Here is a 22,805-nt window from a genome sequence, read left to right as displayed (position 1 = left end):
GGCGTCAGGCTAGCTCACAGCAACCTCAATCTCCTGGGCTCAAGCAATCCTGCTGCCTCAGCCTTCCAAGTAGCTGGGACTACAGGCATGCGCCACCATGCCCGGCTAATTTTTTCTATATGTATTAGTTGGCCAATTAATTTCTTTCTATTTATAGTAGAGACGGGGTCTTGCTCTTGCTCAGGCTGGTTTCGAACTCCTGACCTCGAGCAATCCACCCTCCTTGGCCTCCCAGAGAGCTAGGATTACAGGCATGAGCCACCGCACCCGGCCACCTCTAGTGGTTTTAATGTGGAGAAACAGAGATTCTTACTACTGATGCTGATAGCTAAAAATGGTTGATTGTACTGTCGAGTCAATGAGATATCCAGCACAGTGTGGGGTTCTGGAGAACAGTCCACACCACAAGTTGGCCTTGTGGACTCTGGCCCTGAAAGGAACATCCCCTCCTTCACTCCGGGGACACCCAGGACTGCCACAGAGGGTCTGGCTGGGACAGCTATAGGCTCGCATGGACCATGCCTGCCATGCAGACACCAACAACGGAAGAAGCAGATGCTCTCCCCTCTCCAGCTGGTATTTGCCCTCAACCTCCACCTCCAGTTTATCTCCATAAAAAAGACTCAAAAATTGTCACCGTTCCCTCACCTGGAATGTCCTGGCAGTCAAGGCCTTCCAACCTCACTCCATTCTCCACCATCAGCCCACAAGGCCTCCAGGCTGGTGTTCTCACTGACCTACCAAACAGGCCCTCTACCTAGAACACTTCTCTCTCTTCAGTGCCTTTCCAAATACCACCGTCTCCATAAATGCCTGAGCCCTGACCTCTTCTGCCAGTCCCAAACCAAAGGTCTGCGGTGTGTCCGCCTAGCCATTCAGCCATTCAGCCCTCACCACCACTGCTACTGTGGGTCTTAGAAGCAAGACAGTGTCTTAAACTCTTCCCTGGATACTAGAACACCTTATACACAGTAGACACTAGAAGAATATTTGCTGAATTTAAGGATTCAGAATCGAAAGAACTGCCTTCCAGCTCTAACCTATCAAGACTTACCATTGAGAGGACACGAAAGTCACAATGGAGAACCAGAGCCTCCCAGGATTTGAGGGGTGCTCCAGAGTGCACAGAGAGGTACTGAGGGCTCAGGCTGTGCTGAGCATAGTGCATCAATGAGTGCTGTGTGAGCCGGCTAAAACCACAGCAACAAGCCCAAGGGCAGCCCTGGCCCATTCATTACCTGCACGAGATGCCTGTGTGCGTGCTCATAGGAGGGCAGTGCCCCCTCCCCAATCAGTTCCGTGTCAAAGAGCTCTGTGACCAGGATGTTGGCACGGCACGGCATGTCACCATCTGAAAAACACAAGGAAACAAAGTCAGAAGCAAGCAACACACTAGGAAAAATATTTACAGCAAATATGTGAAAGATAAGAGGTTAACAGGTCATTACACCGAAAGTACATACATATGTTCAAGTACTCAGTAGTGTCGTGATGTCTGCAATTGACTTTCCAATGGCTCAAAAAAAATCTATATGTATGTATGTATTGCAAAATGCTACACTGGTAATCTAGGTTAATGGAATATGAGTGTTCACTGTATTATTTTTTTAACTTTTCTGATGCACTTCTAGTTATCTGCGGTATGTCCAGCTGTTAGTCTGGCTATCCTTCCCAGAACTGAGATCTGTGATTTAGAACCCCCAGATTCTTCATAGTATATCCCCTTAATTAAGTTAGTGTCTTGCAACCAAACAATCTCCCAAATAACATTTGTTTTAGGATAGTAGGATTGTGGAGGGTTCTTTTGTCAACTCTGTTTTCTAAACCTCTATAATGTAATGGTACTTCTACAATTATAATTTTTAATGAGCCAAGAGACAAAACAGACTTTGGAAAGGACTATTCATCATGGAAAACCAACTGTAAACACTTTAAATGGCTCATGAATTATAATTTGACAAAGCCCACTCATCTTCCCTACAGAGGACAAGTCTCACAGATGATGCAAGAAAAGAGAAGCCCTAAAGTGGTTCAATGAAGGCTGTAACAGAGAGAGATCAAACCTCGTGTACTGGAGACCTGGGCCTGAATCTCACTTTCTAGCCCTGAACCCTCAATTCTGACCATCAGTTGTCACATCAGTAAAAGAGGGGTAATGAGCTCTGTATCATGTGGTGGAGGTTAGGATAACAAAGGTAAAAATGTACCCTACTCTTCCTATGACATACACTTGTGCTCCACGGCAATATAAAGTACAAAGGAAGTTAGAAAGAAACTTTTGCCTCCTGGCACAGAGACCACCATCCCAAGTGCCCTGCCCACCCTCTCTGACATCATGCCAAACTCCATCTGAAACGCACTGTCCACGACCGACCCCACCCCACCCCCACAAACCTGTTTCTGACTCATTGAACGGCATCACCAGTTACACCGTCTAGAAACCTGGGAGTCATTTACTAGCTCCGGGAGAGCAGTGCCCCTGACTGCCTGCTCACCACTACCCCAGTGCCTAGAACAATGCTTAGCACCCAGTTATGGTCTACAAACACTACTGAAGTCTTGACTTCTCCCTCTCTGTCACCCTACAGCTAATCAGCCCTGCCAATTCTACCTCCTGAGTAATTTTTAAGCCAATTATGTCATTTTAAATGATTTATTGTCCAAATTTGCTTCATCAACAAAAACAAAGCTTTATGATCCAGTGAGTTTTAACAAATACTTCCTGAGAGCCTTGTGTTTAGCACATGAGTGCTAGTGTATACAGGTGCAGAGAGAGCCCGAAGAGGGCAGGTAACCCAGGTGCTTCTTAAGTCTTTGCCAAATGTATGAAAAGGATGGATGAACAAATGCTGCTCTTGGAGTCGGCTGCTACACACGCCTCAGTGTGCACTGTAATCCATCTCTGGGGAACAGGCAATAAACTTAGATGCCATTTTTTTAAAGGCTGGGAATAGAACCTTGGAGAACACACATTTTGGGAGCAGCAAGCAAGCAACACAGGAGAACCAAGATTAAAAGATATCACTGAGGCCTGGGGAGGGAGTTCCAGGAAGGACTGGATGGCATAAGTACCAAAGCTGCAGTGGTTTGAGAGGAAAAGCAGAGGGAAGACCACCCAACTTGGCAATGAGGTAGTCGCTTGCCAAGCTGCAGGACTGGAAACAAAGTCCCATTCACAAGTAGTCATAGCCCAAGCAAGGTTGACAATCTACTCACTAAACAAAGATAACTGAATTCCTTTATGTGCCAGGCCCTGGGCAAATAATGGAATGGAATAATTAACAAGATCCACATAGTCCATGACCTGATGCTGCCGCAGCTGTGTGAGAATATAGACATTCAATACATGATTATATAATTATTTAATTATTACAGTGATAAGCACTAAAAGGAAAAGTATTAAGGAAGTAAGAGGGGGCTGGCCAACCCTCAGTGGTTGCTCACTGGGTATGTGTGAGCAACCCAGCCTAGAGGAAGGCATGGGGCAGAGAGTCACAGAGAGAGGGCTGCAGGGCATGGCTACTCTGCAGGTCAGTCTCGATGCTATTAAAACATATATTAGGTCATTAAATATGAATGTCTGATTTCAAATCAAAAGTGTAGTTTAGGCCGGGCGCGGTGGCTCACACCTGTAATCCTAGCACTCTGGGAGGCCGAGGTGGGCTGATTGCTCGAGGTCAGGAGTTCAAAACCAGCCTGAGCAAGAGCAAGACCCCGTCTCTACTATAAAAAGAAAGAAATTAATTGGCCAACTAATATATATATAGAAAAAATTAGCCGGGCATGGTGGTGCATGCCTGTAGTCCCAGCTGCTGGGGAGGCTGAGACAAGATTGGATTGCTTGAGCCCAAGAGTTTGAGGTTGCTGTGAGCTAGGTTGACGCCACGGCACTCACTCTAGCCTGGGCAACAAAGCGAGACTCTGTCTCAAAAAAAAAAAAAAAAAAAAAAAACGTGTAGTTTACTATATCTCAAACAAGAAGCAATACAATTAATCAAAGAATGTGCCTAAACTATCGACACAGTTTTTCCATCTTAACAGTATTTTGCTTATAACAGCAGTGAAGAAGGCTAGAGAGCCAGTGGTGATGAGATCGCAAAAGGTATCTTCCTCAGCGTGTTGAGAATTGAATATTTTTCCTTGCAAGAAGTGGTCCAAAGCCTGGAAGAAGTGGTTAGTCAGTTGGTGCAAGGTCTGGAGAATACAGTGGATGACAGAGAGTTTCCAAGTCTAGCCTCTGTAGTTTGAGCAGTGTTTTTTTTCTTTTGTTTTGTTTTTTTTGCAACGTGGTCTTGCAAGAGGATTGGCCTGTCTCTACTGACCAATCTTGGCTGCTGAATCACAAGCATCCTCATCATTTCATCCAACTGGTTGCAGGAGACGTCTACTGTAACCAACTGACCAGGTTTCATAAAGCTGTAGGGGATAATACCAGTGCTGGACCACCAAACAGAGACCATGACCTTTTTTTGATGAATATTTGGTTTTGGACTATGTTTTGGCACTTCATCTTTATCTGACCATTGTGCTGAATGCTTGTGATTGTCAAAAAGAATCCATTTTCATCACACATAACAATGCTGTGTAGAAATGGTTCACCTTTATGTCAGAACAACAAAGAAAGATTTAAGATTTCTCTTCTGATGCTCATTTAACTCATGTGGTACCCATTTATCCAGTTTCTTTACCTTGCCCAGTTGTTTCTAATGGTCCAATATCTTTGAAATAGGAATGTCAAACCTTGCTGCTAATTCACATGTAGGATTCATTTCCACTACAGCTTTCAGCTCGTCATTATCCACCTTGGCCTCAGGTCACCCACATAGCTCATTTTCAAGATTAAAATCATCAGAATGGAACTTCTCAAACCATCAGCGTACTGTACATTCATTAGCCACATCCTTCCCAAACATTTTGTTGATATTTCAAAGCTGTCTGTGCTGCGCTGGTTCTATGGCAGAACACATATTCAAAAGTAACATGAATTTTTGGTTCACAAAAATTGCTCTAAAAAATTTTTGAGGCTGGGTGCGGTGGCTCACGCCTCTAATCCTAGCATTCTGGGAGGCGAGGTAGGAGGACTGCTCGAGGTCAGGAGTTCGAAACCAGCCTGAGTAAGAGCGAGACCCCGTCTCTACTATAAATAGAAAGAAATTAATTGGCCAACTAATATACATAGAAAAAACCAGCTGGGTATGGTGGCGCATGCCTGTAGTCCCAGCTACTCAGGAGGCTGAGGCTGCAGGATTGCGTGAGCCCAGGAGTTTGAGGTTGCTGTGAGCTAGGCTAACGCCACAGCACTCGCTCTAGCCTGGGCAACAAAGCAAGACTCTGTCTCAAAAACAAAACAAAACAAAAACAAACTTGTGTATGAAAAAATGAGGATGTACCTTCACAATAAAGAAAAAAAAAAGTGTCAAAGCGAAATGTCAGAGATATCAACTGTCAAACTTAGTACATAAGGAAATTGGACATTCCATACTTAATAACCTAATAAATCTTCAAAAATAAATAATGATCTCCACTTGTGGCCACAATGAGTAAGTAGGTCAGACTTATCCTCCCATAGTCATCAACTAGAAAACTGGGCAAAATACATGAAACAAGTTTTTCAGATGTGGAACAAGCAGCAACACAGTTTGTTCCCAAGAAGGGAAATAAACCAAGTGAACCCAACCACTGCTCTGGCTGTCGGCCAGGAGGCACTTTCCAGGCTGCAGTACAGGGGCAGAAAGTCAAGCAGAGCATGGCAGTCTTGCTGAGTTAAGTAGACAGAAACTGGAGTTCAGGGAAGTGGAGGTGGCTGGAACTTTCCAGGCAGAGAACCAGAGAGGAAGCTACATAGGAAAAAACCTTCAGAACTCTGCACAGAGTTCCCTATAAACCTGATTTTTGTTTTGAGTCAGGGTCTCACTCTGTTGCCCCAGTTAGAGTGCAGTGGCACTAGCATAGTTCACTGCCACCTCAAACTCCTGTACTCAACGATCCCCTTGCCTCAGCCTCCCGAGTAGCTGGGACTATAGGCACATGTCACCACACCCGACTAATTTTTCTCTTTTTTGTAGAGACGGGGTCTTGCTATGCAGCTCATGCTGGTCTCAAACTCCTGGCCTCAAGTGATCCTCTGACCTTCACCTCTCAAAGTGCTAGGATTAGAGGTGTGAGCCACCACACTTGGTCCCTGTTGTTGAACATAATCCCATATACACAGGGTAAGACTCTGTAAGGCTGAGCAAAGGATGACCGTGAGCAATGACCTGAGCAAAGGATGACCTGAACAATTTCCAGAGCTCTCAGAGGACTGAGAAACATTCAAGTTCTGATCAGCCAGACCAGAGAATCCTTACTGAGCACCTAGACCACTCAGCAGAGACCCCAGAGAAGTCTTGCTGAAATAGTCTGGCTAAATAAACTTAGAGTGGTGGCTCAATAGGCAGCAATTTTGACCCCCACCCCACCCAGCGACATCTGGCAATGTCTGGAGACATTTGGTTGGCATAAATGGTGAAAGGGAGAGGAGTGCTACTGGTATCTACGGGGTAGAGGCCAGGGATGCTGTTAAACTTCCTATAAAGCACAGGACAGCTTCTCACAACAAATAATTATCAAAATGTCAAACACAGTGCCAAAATGTCAATAGTGCTACTGGTGAGAAAACTGACCAAAAGCTACCCTAATCCTGCTCCAACGAAGCTTCAACAAGCCTTGAAAGGATCGAACTCAACTGCAAGTAACCCAACCGCATGCCAGACAAAGTTTTTAAAGAAAAAAAAAAATCCAGCATTCAACAATGGAAAATTCCCAGTATCTACAGCATCCAAATAAAAATTTTTAGATACATGAAGGAAAATGTGACCTAGAACCAGGATAAAAAGTCAATAGAACAAACCCAAAAAAGACAGAGATGGTGGAAATAGAAGACCAGGATGATAAAACAGCTAAAATAAATGTTAAGTACATTCATATTTAAGGAAAATATGAACATAATGAGAAAAACAGAAGTTATGAAAAAGAATCAAATGGAACTTTTAGAGATAAAAAAATACTGTATCAGGTCAGGTGCGGCGGCTCACGCCTGTAATCCTAGCACTCTGGGAGGCTGAGCCGGGAGGATCGCTTAAGGTCAGGAGTTTGAGACCAGCCTGAGCAAGAGCAAGACCCTGTCCCTACTAAAAATAGAAAGAAATCAATTGGCCAAATAAAAATATATATAAAAAATTAGCTGGGCAAGGTGGCGCATGCCTGTAGTCTGATACTTGGGAGGCTGAGGCAGGAGGATCACCTGAGCCCTGGAGTTTGAGGTTGCTGTGAGCTAGTCTGACACCACAGCACTCTAGCCTGGGCAACAGAGTGAGACTCTGTCTCAAATAAATAAATAAAATAAAAATACAGTATCAGAAATAAAAAGTTCACTAGATGTACTTAAGAGCAGATTAGACACTGCAAAAGAAATATCAGTGAAGCCAGGCACAGTGGTGCATGCTTGTGTTCCCAGCTACTCAAAAGGCCAAAGCAGGAAGATCACTTGAGCCCAGGAGTTTGAGTCCAGCCTCGGCAACACAGTGAGATCCCATCTCTAAAAAATTAAAACAAAAAATAAATATAAATAAAATACTGCATTTTAAAAAACTGTGGTGATAGCCATAACCTTACCACAGAAACTTTTTTTGCAAATCTTTCAACTGTGCACTCCATGTATCAGCGACGTGAAATTTTAGAAGTCCAACTCAAAATCCTAGACCATAAAAGATATTCTGGAAACCCTGAAAGAATCATTCATGTTGTATGCTAAGGCAGGATGTCAGTATACAACCACTTTCTGCTATCTTAGTTTCACTTCTGTCTGACGAAACTCAGCCGCTGGGTCACACAAGAATTCCAACTTGCTTAAACCAAAAGGAGGTTTCATTTGTGTCACTGCTGTTGCACTTGATTAGCTCTAGTTTACTCAGTATTTATAACTTTTAACCAGCAGAGAAATAAACATCAAGAAACACAAAATGTTTACTGTCAGAGCTACCCCACACAGAGACCTCATTCCTCTGTAATGACCTGGATCTATTCCAGGTAACTGGAATAAACCTTTTCCTCTCTCACATAAGAGCAAATAGAGCTTTAGACACAGGATGTGTAGCTCTCACCTGGCCCCACGGTCACCTCAGTGGAATGCTTGTTGATAACCTTAATCTTATCACTGAAGCCATTTTTCTCTACAATCTTCACAGCAGCATCAGCCATAGGCTTGAAAACCTAGGAATCAGAACCAAAACCCAAAGAAAAATGAGCAATAACTTAAATAATATCCTAACACCCAAGGTTAACAAGATATTCTTTGATTCTGGTCCTAAGATTTGTAACTTAAATACTTTATTCTCCAAATGTGTGTCATGAAAATGAAGGTAAAGTTAGGGTTAGCCTGTGGTCAGGAGTTCCTGCTGCGGGCCAGGCACGGTGGGGATTCCAGGGAGCCCGAGGAGGCTGCACTACCCAGTAACGGCCGTAGGTGTCAGTGCCACATTAATGGGATGCCAAAGACCCAGGAAGGGGACTTACCACACAAAACACACCTGGGACTCTGCTGTCCTCTCTAGAGAAAAGTGAGACTTACTGCAAGCAGGTCACCCTTCTGGCTCAAAATTGTATCAAATCCCCACTGCGGGCAGAACACAGCCTTTTCTTATGGTACAGTAGTCCCCACAGGGGACTTATCCATGGGGGATACATTCCAAGACCCCCAGTGGATGCCTAAAACTTCAGATAGTACCAAACACAATACTACTGTTTTCCAATAAATAATACCTATTGATAAATTTTAATTTACAGATTAGGCACAATAAGAGATTAACAATAACTAAAAATAGAACAATATTGAGAATGGCACACAATTTAAAACCAATGAATTATTTCTGAAATTTTTTAATTAATATTTTTGGATGGAGGGCAACTGAAATCACAGAAAGTGAAACCACAGACAAGGGAAGACTACTGTATCTAAGGCCCTCCACAATACAGACCATCTTACCTTCCCAGCCTCACTTGCCCTGATCCCACGACCAATACTCCAGCCATGCTGATCTTTTACTGTTCACTGCATAAGCCTGAGCTGTCCCACCTGAAAAATCAAACCCAACTTCCCAGGGTAGCACAAACTTCCCCTCTCCAGAAGTCTTCCATGAACATAACCCCCTCTAACTCTTAGTTTCCAATCTACCCACAGTGTAGATCCCACAGCTCCAACCACTTTAGTATATAAAACAGATTCTCATGTGGCCCCACACAGAGTGGAAATGTAACAAAATAACCTGACTAATCATGACGACAAGATTTTCCATTTTTCTAAATCCTTTTCTGTATTTTCCACATTATCTACCAACACTTTTTTTTTTTTGAGACAGAGTCTCACTTTGTTGCCCAGGCTAGAGTGAGTGCCATGGCGTCAGCCTAGCTCACAGCAAGCTCAAACTCCTGGGCTCAAGCAATCCTCCTGCTTCAGCCTCCCACATAGCTGGGACTACAGGCATGCGCCAACATGCCCGGCTAACTTTTTCTATATATGTATTAGTTGGCCAATTAATTTCTTTCTATTTATAGTAGAGACGGGGTCTCGCTCTTGCTCAGGCTGGTTTCGAACTCCTGACTTGGAGCAATCCACCCGCCTCGGCCTCCCAGAGTGCTAGGATTACAGGCATGAGCCACCGCGCCTGGCCTACCAACACTTTTTTTAAACTAATAGTTAAAAATTTATTTATAAAGAATACATATGTGGGCTGGGCGCAGTGGCTCACACCTGTAATCCTAGCACTCTGGGAGGCCGAGGCGGGCAGATTGCTCAACATCAGGAGTTCAAAACCAGCCTGAGCAAGAACAAGACCCCATCTCTACTAAAAAATAGAAAGAAATTAGCCAAACAACTAGCAATAGAAAAAATTAGTCAGGCATGGAGACACATGCCTATAGTCCCAGCTACTCAGGAGGCTGAGGCAGAAGGATTGCTTGAGCCCAGGAGTTTGAGGTTGCTGTGAGCTAGGCTGACACCACAGCACTCTAGCCCGTGCAACAGAACGAGACTTTGTCTCAAAAAAAAAAAAAAAAAAAAAGAGGCCGGGCGCAGTGGCTCAGGCCTGTAATCCTAGCACTCTGGGAGGCCGAAGCGGGTGGATTGCTCGAGGTCAGGAGTTCGAAACCAGCCTGATCAAGAGCGAGACCCCGTCTCTACTACAAATAGAAAGAAATTAATTGGCCAACTAATACATATAGAAAAAATTAGCCAGGCATGGTGGCACATGCCTGTAGTCCCAGCTACTCGGGAGGCTGAGGCAGCAGGATCGCTTGAGCCCAGGAGTTTGAGGTTGCTGTGAGCTAGGCTGACGCCACAGCACTCACTCTAGCCTGGGCAACAAAGCAAGACTCCGTCTCAGGAAAAAAAAAAAAGAATACATCTGTGCTTGGTTAGATAATAAATAATTCATAATATATTTCAAATTATTTCTAGGATTTGGCTTGATGATTTTAGATGTGGTCTGAGGGCCTCAAAGCCTAGTTCTCACCAATCACTTTGCCTCCACTCCTGAAAGTATCGCAAGCTCAGTGAGACCTCACTCCTGCTGTCCTGTGACTGTCCCTCATCTCTTCTTGAACCTGCAGGTTCTTACCACGTATAGCCTCCTTCTCCTCGCCCACCAAGTAGCTCAAGGTCTCACCCAAAACACTACCAGAAATAGCCACTGAGGTTTACTTCCCAGCATCCATTCTGTGGTCCTTTCATTCCCCTCAAATCAGGTGCAGGATGTAATGTGGGGAGGTGACATTCTTTCCAGTGCTACACCTGTCTGGTCTAAGGGTAACCGAATCCATCTTGCCAGGGTTGAGGTGAGGAATGAGATTTAACCCTAATTCTGGTCAATGATACCTGAGGATAGGTTTGCTAGAAATTCTCAGGAAAGTTCTTGCTCTTAAAAAAAAGAGAAAGGGGCCAGGTGTGGTGGCTCACACCTATAATCCTAGCACTCTGGGAGGCCGAGGTGGGAGGATCACTTGAGGTCGGGAGTTCGAGACCAGCCTGAGCAAGAGTGAGATCCCCATCTCTACTAAAAATAGAAAAAATTAACCTGGTGTGGTGGTACATGCCTGTAGTCCCAGCTACTCAGGAGGCTGAGGCAAGGAAGATCGCTTAAGCCCAGGAGTTTGAGGTTGCTGTGAGCTCAGTTTATGCCACAGCACTCTAGCCCAGGGAACAGAGCAAGACTCTGTCTCCAAAAAAAAAAAAAGAGAGAAAGGGAGGCCAGGCAGTGGCTCATGCTTATAATCCTAGCACTTTGGTATGCCAAGGCGGAAAGACTGCTTGACCCCAGGAGTCTGACACAAGCCCTCGGGAGTCCAACACCAGCCTGAGCGACATAGCAAGACCCTGTCTCCACCAAAAGTAGGAAAAGTTAGCCAGGTGTGGTGGCACGCACCTGTAGTCACAGTTACTCAGGAGGTTGAGGCAGACGGATCACTTGAGCCTAGGAGTTTGAGGTTGCTGTGAGCTATCATCATGCCACTGCCCCCATGCCCAGGCAACAAAGCAAGACCCTAGCAGAAAAGGAGAAAAGGGGAGGTGAGGGCAAGGGGGGGGGGGGAAGGGAGGAGAGAGAAATCAGGCATGGTGGCACATGCCTGTAGTTCCAAATACTCAGGAGGCTGAGAAGAGAGGATTTCTTGAACCCAGTAGTTTGAGGCTGCAGTGTGCTCTGATCATGCCTATGAACAGCCACTATACTCCAGCCTGGGAAACACAGTGAAACTCTAAAAAAAGAGAGAGACAGAGAACGAGGAAGTCAGAACCATGTTTTCCTGTTGGATATGTCTCCAATGACTCTTAGCAGCCTTCTTACTGCCAAGAATGGCTCCAGCCTTGGGAGGAAGATGATGTGTGAAGAGCAGAGCACAGAGAGAGAGAGAGAGATTCTAGACCTCAGACACCCCTAAGCTTATGAAGGAACCAACACAAGCTCTGGACTTCCAACAAGCCCTGGACTTACCAACAACATCCCTGTCTAAGCCAGTGAAAAGTGGTTTTCAAGGCACTTGCCACAGAAATCATTGTAACTGATACGTACCTTTCCCAAATATTCCTTCCTTTTCAAATGTACTAAAAGCGAAGTCTATGGTCATTGTGTTTCCCTCCTCAATCTTACTCTCTCCTGGGAGTATCATCTGAAGGAGGTCCCTAATGACCTCCTAAGTGCCCGCCCAAGAGCTTCCTCTCAGCACTCATCCTGCTCAACTTCTACTCCTAGGTTATGCAATACCATAGCCACATGGAGCTATCTAGATGTAAACTGATTAACACTGAATAAAATTAAAAATTCAATTCCTCAGTCATATTAGCCACATTTCCAGGGCCCGGTAACTACCTGGATCTAAGGACCACAGACAGCACAGCTACAGAAGATTTTCATCCTCACAGAAAGTTCTGCTGGGCAGTGCTGCTCTGTACCACTGCCACCTGCTGACCACACCCTCTTTTCCAGTTTCCATGAGGTCTGTCCCCTTTGCTTTCACAGCACTCTGCTCTCTAGGGTCTCTTGTCTGAACTTGACCTTACTGGCTACTCTTCCTTCTTCAGTCCCCTGACCACTGGCATGTTTCTAAGGTTTGTTCTTCTCATTCTACTGTCTCTCCTTGAACAATCTTCTACACTGCCAGCTTCACCTATCACATCTGGGCAAGTGAGTCCCAAATCTGCTTGTATATGCCACTCTCTCAAGGTTCAGACTTCCATCTCTAAGGCCCACAGCTCCTTCTTCATTCTTCCAGACCTGGCTTTCCTGTTGTCGTGCAGCTCAGGCACAGCTGAAAACCACAGGTTTGGTGGTCCACAGCCAGAAAGACTAAGATTCAAATAGGTGGTAACTAATGAAAAAACTGGGAGGCCTCCTTAAGACGTCAAAAATCACAGGTAAGAGATGCTGAATGTCACAGGCCAAAGCAGAAAGCAAGAATCAGAAATCCAAGTAACTGAGACGGGAATAAAGAAAAAGCCCAGGGCACAGTCTTAGCAATTCTGTCAAAAAATGTGTTTTCCCCTATTGACTTTAATGAGCAGTCCACACAGACACCAGCCTCTCCCAGACTCAACACACCTGACACCAAACGCACGATCTTTCCCACAAAGCAGGCATCTTCCTCTGAGTTCTTAACAGTCAATGGCATCACTTGCCTTCCCAGACACTCATGCTAGAAAGCCATCACATACACACACGCACACACACACATTCTCCCATCAAAGCTACCACAGCAGAGTGAGCCCCTGAGCACCATAATTAGGATCCAGAAGGCCAAGGCTTCAGATCTCACTCTCCTACTTATTAACTGTTGGAATTAAATAAGTCTTCAATTTCTCTGGGTCTTAATTTTGTTTCTTCATTTGTAAAATTAGGATAATGAAATCTACTTTGAGGCTATCAAGGCAACCTAAAGGATTTCTTTGTATGTGCTTGAAAACTCTGTTGACTCCCCAGTGGGTAGAGAAGTGGCTGTTAATCTTCTCTATGAAATCCTGAGACAATTGCTGAGTCTCTCACACACACGTACATACAACTCTCAGGACTTTCACAGAGATCTCAAGTTCATTTCTCTTTTTCAGTTTAAGAACACCTAACTCAAAATTTTAGAGTTAAAACAATTTACTGTGGCACTCAGGTCCTTGACAATCTGGCTGCGATCTACCTTTCTAGATTTTTCTACCATGACACTTTTTGCCAAGACTCTGGATGACTGTTCCCCAAACACACCAAGGTATTTCCAAAGCCTAAAATGCCCATCTTTCTAGACCACGAGTATGAGGGCCATACTGTAGGGCAGATGTCCTCAAACTACAGCCCGAGGGCCACATGCAGCCCACCAAGGACATTTATCCGCCCGCCGGATGTTTTTGCCGCAGCTGCCTGTCCTGCTTAGCAGCCAACTCGTCCTGGGCCCACAGTACACATGTGTGGAATATACGCCAAACTCTCCAAAGGCCCTCCAATGGTCTGAGGGACAGTGAACTGACCCCCTGTTTAAAAAGTTTGAGGACCCTTGCTGTAGGGTGGTGGGGCAGGGAGCTGGAAGGAGCTTGGGTAGAACACCCTAGACTGCTGACCTCTGGACTTTATGTGAGAAAGCAAAGAACTTCTACTTTGTTTAAGCCACTGTTACTCTAGGGTTTTGTTATTTCTAACTCAATCACCACATGCACCCAATTTTGTAGGGAAAAATATTTAAATATTAATACATGATCCCTCATCCTGCCCCCAAAGCTTGAAAGACTATACACCAAAACTGTAACGGTGGTTAACTTTGGGTTAACACACTATTTTTATTTTGCATTTTCCAAATTTCCTACAATAATATGCATTATTTACATTATCAGAAAAACAATGTATGTTTAATGTTTTATGAAAGAAAGAAATGACAGATTGATAAACACAAAAAGAAAGCTGGCTCTGTAGGAACATTGAAAGTAGCAGTCCTCAACCTTGCTGCACATTCAAAAGTCTCAATGCCCAGAAAAATTAAATGAAAATCTTGGGGAGGGGACTGTTAGGCATCAGTACCTTTTAAAGCTACTTCAGTGATTCTGATGTGCAGCCAAGGCTTAGAGCCACTGTTTTCAGAGGAGAAAACTAGCTCCTGGAGGAAGAAATTGTGTATGATTCATCTCTACGTGCTCAGAACCCAGTCCTATGCTTAGCACGAAGTGAGTACTTCACGAATGTGTATGAAAGAACAGACGGTGAAAGTGCAGGGACATAGGAGATTTCCCATACAAGACGCAGGACACACACTTGAAGAGTGTAGGGGGGCTCACCTCGATGGCATAGCAGAAGTCAGCACCTGCTGTGACCGCCATCATCGACAAGAGTCCCGTGCCAGTGCCAATGTCAAGAACCAAGGCCTTCTGTCCTCTGTCCTTTACCCTGCTCACAGCAGCCCGGATACCATGGTAATATTTCACATTCTAAGAGAAAGGGTGAAATAAATGTCACTTCATACCAGTTATAAGTGAAAAGTGCTTTGTAAAGTTCTAGAGTCACGGTTGACAGCAGCATTGTAATTCATGACCCTGTGGCCTTTCTGGCCCTTCAAGGAACAGCACTGGCTATCTGAGTTGGGCAGAAAGAACCCTCTCTGTAGGCAATGCTAAAATCAGAGAAGAGGCCCAAACTCCCTGGCTCAAGTGATCTGCTTCCCTCAGCCTCCCAAGTAGCTGGGACTACAGGTGCATGATACCACGCCTTGCTAATTTTTCTATTTTTTGTAAAGAACTTCTACTTTGTTTAGGCCACTGTTACTCTAGGGTTTTGTTATTTCCAACTCAATCACCACATGCACCCAATTTTGTAGGGAAAAATATTTAAATATTTTCCCTTCACTATGTTACTCAGGGTGGCCTCAAACCCCTGGCTTCAAGCAATCCTCTCACTTCAGCCTCCCAAAGTGCTAGGATTATAGGCATGAGCCACCATGCTTGGCCAGTCTGTGATTTTAAAATCATGTCTCCTAGAGGTCACTGGGGACTATTAATTTGTAAAGCACATTTTGCCTTCATTGCAGAATTTCATTTTAGCTTTTCTCTTTCACATTTGTGTTTTTATCTGAGTTTTCTTTTCCTGTATGAATTATGGAGCAGTGCTGTTCTGGTCTTACTATGGTTAGCAAGCAACCCAGAATTTCCTGGTCTGCCAGAGTACTTGACTGGTTTGTTCTATCCAGCTGATTCAGAAGCCGAGAGGGTTGAAGGAAGAGGATGCACGGTGAAGCCTAAAAGTTGAGTGGCTCAAGGCAGGAGAGGGATGAGGGCGTGTGGCAGAGTTGGTCCTATGGTTGAGCTGGTGGTGGTGTCTCCTTCACCCAGCCCTGGTTAAATCTGCTCAGATTACCTTCCTCTTGGAAGCACTCTGATAGAAGGACCTTCTTAAGTAGACCAAAGGGTCTGGGTGACACCCTAATTTTCATCAAATATCTGAGTACCTTTGCTGAGCTGTCAGGGGAATTATAGAATAAAATGTGGAAAAAGGCCGGGCGCAGTGGCTCACGCCTGTAATCCTAGCACTCTGGGAGGCCGAGGCAGGCGGATCGCTCGAGGTCAGGAGTTCGAAACCAGCCTGAGCAAGAGCGAGACCCCGTCTCTACTATAAATAGAAAGAAATTAATTGGCCAACTAATATATATAGAAAAAATTAGCCGGGCATGGTGGCGCATGCCTGTAGTCCCAGCTACTAGGGAGGCTGAGGCAGAAGGATTGCTTGAGCCCAGGAGATTGAGGTTGCTGTGAGCTAGGCTGACGCCACGGCACTCACTCTAGCCTGGGCAACAAAGCGAGACTCTGTCTCAAAAAAAAAAAAAAAAAAAAAAAAAAAAAGTGGAAAAAATACCCTTTTGACTTTTTCTCTCTAGCTGAATGGTTTTCGTTTCTGACTGGACTCTTGAGGCTGTGGTCTTCTCTGATTTTCTTCCTCTCTCTCTCTCTTTCTCTCTCTCTTTCTTTCTAGACAGGGTCTCACTCTTGCTCAGGCTGGTCTCTAACTCCTGAGCTCAAGCCATCCTCCCGCTTAAGCCACCCAGAGTGCTAGGAATATAGGCATGAACCACTGTGCCCAGCCAATTTCTATTTGTCAATTATATCATAAGAAAGCTGGGGGAGAAAAAAAAGTAAGGGAAACAAATAAACTAAAAAAAACAGAGCCAGAAGTAGGACCCAATTTCCTGAATACAACACCACACTGCCTCTCAGCACCATTATAATGTTGTCACTCCTGGGGGTTTTTAAATTCGTAATCCAAGATTTCAAGAGACCACATCAAGGTAATAGTATCCTTTTACACTTACTCTGTCTTTGTCATGCAGCATATCTGCATAGGATGACCTAAAAAAAAAAAAAAGACAGGTCAGAAACCTTTGCTAATAACAACACACATTAACACATAACAGTATTTACATATATAAATGCATTCCTAAATCAGACAGAACAAACGTGTCATCCACTTTATCTTTTTTTGTTTTGAGACAGAGTCTCACTTTGTTGCCCAGGTTAGAGTGAGTGCCGTGGCATCAGCCTAGCTCACACCAACCTCAATCTCGTGGGCTCAAGCGATCCTCCTGCCTCAGCCTCCCAAGTAGCTGGGACTACAGGTATATGCCACTGTGCCCAGCTAATTTTTTGTATATATATTTTTTAGTTGGCCAATTAATTTCTTTCTATTTATAGTAGAGACGGGGTCTTGCTCTTGCTCAGGCTGGTTTCGAACTCCTGACCTCGAGCAATCTGCCCGCCTCGGCCTCCCAGAGTACTATGATTAGGCATGCACCACCGTGCCCGGCCCGTGTCATCCACTTTAAATTATTTTTTGTCTGTGATGAAGTCTCACTACATTGCCCAGGCTGGAGTGCAGTGGCTATTCACAGGCATGACTGTAGCTCACCACAGCTGCAGCCTGAAACTCCTGGACTCAAGCAATCCCCTCACCTCAGACTCCAGAGTAGCTGAGTCTACAAGCTCGTACCCCCACAGACAGCATGCCCACTTTTGAGAGGCATTTTCACTCACCACCTTCCTGGCCTCATCACCCACTCACCCATTGACATGACTCTCAGTAAGCGTCAGCAGCTCTCTCCTGCAGCTAATGCCAGTCATCAGCATCCGGGACTTTCTCAGCCGCCCCTGATCCTACTGGACACTCCTCCTTTCCACGATGGCCATTCCCTCCTCGTTCTCCTTTTGTCTTCTCAGCTATTCCAGGATTCCTTCTTTAACCCTCTACCTTTCACATTCTACAACCCCCTAAGCAACTGCAACCTCTCCCAGCTTCAACTCTCACTAACAGTAGCAAATTCTCTGTCTCCACCCATTCTTCCCAGCTTCTTCCTCTGAGGTAACAGCATTCCATGAACTTCACCATTCGAACCAGAAAATCTTGGTGCTTCTTGAAATTTCTCCGTCCCTACATCCAGTGGGTTACCAAACACAAGCTCCTTCAAGCTGTCTCCTCCTCTCTCTACCTCTGCTGCTGCTCCCCTGAGATTGCAATAATCCACCCAAATGGTCTCCTCTCCCTCCAACCCATGCTGCTCTCGGTTAGTGTTCTCAAATGCAACCCAACCCCCTTTCTCCCTTGTTTAACATCTCAATCGCTCAGAAAATGTCCAAAATCTTTAGAAATGAAGTAGTATTTTTGTACTCCTAATGTGTGCCACTGTGTTATATCCCATCATCAAACAACCCCAAGATAAAGGTATTACATGTTGAGATATATATTATATTGAGGTATATATTATATATTATTATACTAAGACTAAGTAGTTTGGCCAACAGAGCTAAGAAGTGGCACAGCCTAGACTTAAACTCATGCTCCTCTTCCTGCACTTTGCCACAGCCCTTCACACCACGCTGCCTACTTTTTCAGCAGCCTCTCTCGTCACAGCTCTACTTTTACACCATATTCCAGCCACACTAAACTGCTAGCCACTCCCCAAAATGCCCCTCCCCCCAGTTTACATGTAATCCCTGCTGCTCAGAGTTTAATTTTCATCCCTTTAGATTCAAGAAATCACTCAGACGGCCAGGCACGGTGGCTCATTCCTGTAATCCTAGCACTCTGGGAGGCCAAGGAGGGTGGATTCCTCAAGGTCAGGAGTTCAAAACCAGCCTGAGCAAGAGCGAGACCCCGTCTCTACTATAAATAGAAATTAACTGGCCAACTAATATATGCAGAAAAAATTAGCCGAGCATGGTGGCGCATGCCTGTAGTCCCAGCTACTCAGGAGGCTGAGGCAGCAGGATCGCTTGAGCCCAGGAATTTGAGGTTGCTGTGAGCTAGGCTGACACCATGGCACTGACTCTAGCCTGGGCAACAAAGTGAGTTGGTCTCAAATTCCTGAACTCAAAAAAAAAAAAGAAATCACTCAGACATCACCACCCTTAAGTCCAGAAGTTCTTGTTGCTTCTGTGACCTTTGTGCCCATTTCCAGTGGCCTTTCTCTTACTGTGCTGTAATTTTCTATGTCTGTCTCTTCCACAAAACTACACGGTCCTTTAAGATGGGAACCAGATCTTCTTCATCTTGGTATCCACAGCCCTAGCACAATGCTGGCATGCTGAATGCATGTAATGACTGCTAATTAACAACTCACATATTTTTAAACATTTCTTCCAAAGACAAAAGCATTTTTCACTTTTTTCATTCACGAGAATTTAACCATATGATAAACGTGCCACCATATCAATAAAGAAAGTAAACAATTAAATTTTGTAAACTTTATTACTATTGAGCCTTGGGTCCTCTTTGCTCCACTAAACAGATCCTCTGAGACACTAGCCAGGCTGCTACATGATGTCTGATGCTCCAAAGAGGCATGACACTGCCTAACTCCCACACACACTTACCGGGCTGAGCAGATGTGCTGGAGACCAACACCTGCCCTGATCGTAAGCAATGGGTGACAGCCTAGTCCACACTCAATTGGATTTCAAGGCATCTGCTTTAAGATCAAGTGCCCCAATCAGCTGCAGCTGATCATGAAGCAACCCTTGTTACCTGGCAATCTCCTGGTGGTAATCATAGTGTTCATCCTCCTCCAGCCACTCCACGGACCCCGTGGTCGGGTTGGCCCGCCCGCAGAAGACCTTCATGGTACCAATCCACTCTCCAGTTTTAAGACAGAAAAGCAGCCTTGCCAGTGCACTTCTTGTGGACAGGTCTGACAGTCAGAAATCTATTAACATCATGATGCCCAAAATGTGGAGGGGAGAAGGGGGAGACAAGAAAAAAAAAAAAGGAGGCAAAAAACAAAACAAAACAAATTGACAAAAATATCAAAGCCACAGAAAGTATTTGTTAATCAGTATTTTAATCTGTCCAGCAAGAGTTATTTGGTTTTATATTCAGCATGTAACATCAGAAACTACAACACATTCATTAAGATGTCTGGAAACTTCTGCAGTCCTCAGTGCTTCTAACAGGGTCAATGAGCCTCACAGGTTCAGCTGTGTGAAGGGCTCAGGTAAAGGCAAGTGAGAAGGGGAAGTAGAGCACAGTAAACCACTATGAGAACAAAGAGAGATGGGGTGGTGCTAAAGAAATGCCACCAATACTGCCTCAGGACACTGAACATCTAGCTTAAGAAAAACTACAAAGATAAACCAGGAAAACCTTCATATAAATGATAATAACCACTGCCATACACAAACATGGATAATCCCGGGAATATGATGAGCAAAAACAGTAAATCACAGAACACAATTTATTTATATGAAATTTATAATCATGCAAAACAGAATAATACATTCTTCAGGGTTTATACTAAAAAGCATAGCAGGGAATCAGGTAGTGGTTACTTCCAAGAAGGAAGGGAGACAGATAGGATCAAAAAGGGCCACATAGCCAAATTCAAAAGTATTAAGGGTTTTTTTTTCTCCTTCACTTGGGTAGTGAGAACACAGGGTCTCACTGTGTTGGCCAGGCTGGATTCAAACTCGTGGGCTCAAGCAATTCTCCTGTCTCAGCCTCCCAAGTAGCTGGGGATACAGGTGCATGCCACCATGCCTGGCTAAGTTTTCTATTTTTAGTAGAGACGGGTCTCCATCTTGCTCAGGCTGGTCTCAAATTCCTGAACTCAAGCAATCCTCCCACCTGGCCTCTGAGAGCACTAGGATTACAGACGTGAGCCACAATGCCTGGCCATAATTTAATTTTAAAAGCAATTTTAAAAGCAAGTATAAGACAAACATGTTGTCAGTGGTGCTGGCGCTGAGGACAAAGGCAGTGGCCCTGCTGAGCCCTGCCAGCAGGACCCAAGTGCGGCCCCTTGACCTAATTCAAACTTCACAGAACAAATCCCTTTATTAAAAGAATTTGTTAGGCCGGGCGCTGTGGCTCACGCCTGTAATCCTAGCTCTTGGGAGGCCGAGGCGGGCGGATTGCTCAAGGTCAGGAGTTCGAAACCAGCCTGAGCAAGAGTGAGACCCCGTCTCTACTATAAATAGAAAGAAATTAATTGGCCAACTGATATATATATAAAAAATTAGCCGGGCATGGTGGTGCATGCCTGTAGTCCCAGCTACCCGGGAGGCTGAGGCAGTAGGATCACTCGAGCCCAGGAGTTTGAGGTTGCTGTGAGCTAGGCTGACGCCAGGGCACTCACTCTAGCCTGGGCAACAAAGCGAGACTCTGTCTCAAAAAAAAAAAAAAAGAATTTGTTCTGCAAAATTTGGATTCAGTCATAAGGCCACACTCAAAGATCCAGAAGGCCATGTATACCCAAGGCCACAGGTTCCCCACCTCTGCATGGCTTTCAAACTTTCTGACAACCCAGTAAGAAATATACTTTACAATGAGACTCAACACACCTGCACACTCACTTATAACTAAAAGTTTCATAAAACAATACTTAGATATCCTATGAGCAAGACTCTCTGGTATGTTTTATTTCATTTTGATTTGACTTCATTTTTTTAGAGACAGGGCTCTCGCTCTTTCTTAGCTGGAGTGCAGTGAGTATTCACAGGTGCGATCACACTGTGCATACTATAGCCTCAAACTCCTGGGTTCCAGTGATCCTCCTGCCTCAGCCTCCCAAGTAGCTAGGACTACAGTGCACACTTCTGTATCCAGCTTCATTTTTCACTTTTTAAATTGCTGGTCATGATCCACCAAACTGATTTCATAACCTGCCAATGGGCTTCAATCTACAGTTCGAAAAGCATTGCTATAATCCACTCTATCTCCTGTACTAGTATTTAATTCAAAGACAGAGCATCTGGAACTACCAGAATCGGTAATATCCTTTAAAAAACTGTGTCCAGCAAATGCTGTAGCAGAAGTAGAAATGATCATGTTTGGGCTGGGTATGGTGGCTCACATCCAGAATCCAAGCACTCTTGGAGGCCGAGGCAGAAGGACTGAGGCCAGGAGTTAGAAGTACGGCCTAAACAAGAGTGAGACCCCACCTCTATAAAAAAACAGAAAACTCACCTGGGTGTGGTGGCATGTGCCTATAGTCCCCAGATACTTGGTTTAGACAGGAGGATCACGTAAGCTCAGGAGTCTGAGGTTGCAGTGAACAATGATGATGCCACAGCACTCTACCCAAGGAGACAAAACAAGACTCTGTCTCAAAAACAAACAAAAAAGAAATGACCACATTTGGCTGAAATGTTTAGAGAAGGCTTAAAAGATGGATAGGATGGTGGGAGGGATAAAGCATTTTATTAGATTAGAAAGGTTTAGATAATCACACACACTTAATACACTGAATAAATCAGTTTCATTTGTTCATTCAAAATTCATTGAGTGGCCCGACCCATCAGTTCACACCTACAATCCTAGCACTTTAGGAGGCTGAAGCAAGACGGTTGCTTGAGGCCAGGAGTTGGAAATATGCCTGAAAAACATAAGGAGATCCCATTTCTACAAAAAATAGAAAAATTAGTGGTCACCAGGGCACGGATCTGTAGTCCCACCTACAAGGCAGGCTGAGGCAGGAGGATGGCTTGACCCCAGAAGTTTGAGGTTGCAGTGAGCTATGATGATGCCACTGCACTCTAGCACAGGCAACAGTGAGAATCCTGTCTCAAAAAAAGAAAAAATGTTATTAAGTAACTTCTATTTTCCAGGCACTACGTTAAGGACTGGGGCCACCACCACAAACAAAATAGAGAAGGTCCTTCTCCTCTAAGAGTTTAGATTCTAACTGAAGAAAGACAATCATATAAACAATGACAGACTCCTAGCTACTAAGAAGGATTTTGAACCCAGCAGTTGGAGCATGCAGTGAGCTAT

General features: G+C 44.6%; 2 protein-coding genes across 4 annotated transcripts in view; one reads left to right on the top strand and one right to left on the bottom strand.

Moving 5' to 3' along the window:
* The window catches only part of SLC7A6OS (solute carrier family 7 member 6 opposite strand), a 319,699-nt gene that overhangs the window by 288,071 nt on the left and 8,823 nt on the right, over positions 1 to 22,805 (top strand). The gene's annotated exons all lie outside the window — the stretch shown is intronic.
* PRMT7 (protein arginine methyltransferase 7) overlaps positions 1 to 22,805 on the bottom strand; it is a 41,092-nt gene that overhangs the window by 17,227 nt on the left and 1,060 nt on the right. Inside the window, exons 2-7 of one of the 3 annotated variants that reach the window (XM_012742352.3) lie at positions 21,999 to 22,133; positions 19,563 to 19,740; positions 16,858 to 16,894; positions 14,837 to 14,986; positions 8,142 to 8,250; positions 1,239 to 1,351 (exon numbers count right to left, since the gene is read on the bottom strand). In XM_012742352.3, coding sequence (XP_012597806.2) covers positions 1,239 to 1,351; positions 8,142 to 8,250; positions 14,837 to 14,986; positions 16,858 to 16,894; positions 19,563 to 19,657 — 504 coding nt within the window. In that variant the 5' untranslated portion in view covers positions 19,658 to 19,740; positions 21,999 to 22,133. The remainder of the gene's footprint in view (positions 1 to 1,238; positions 1,352 to 8,141; positions 8,251 to 14,836; positions 14,987 to 16,857; positions 16,895 to 19,562; positions 19,741 to 21,998; positions 22,134 to 22,805) is intronic. The other 2 variants (XM_012742353.3, XM_012742354.3) reach the window with 2 other exon arrangements.

This window comes from Microcebus murinus, chromosome 20, assembly GCF_040939455.1.
Source record: "Microcebus murinus isolate Inina chromosome 20, M.murinus_Inina_mat1.0, whole genome shotgun sequence".
In the NCBI taxonomy this organism is placed as follows: domain Eukaryota; kingdom Metazoa; phylum Chordata; class Mammalia; order Primates; family Cheirogaleidae; genus Microcebus; species Microcebus murinus.
This window is presented reverse-complemented; position numbering and strand designations above follow the sequence as displayed.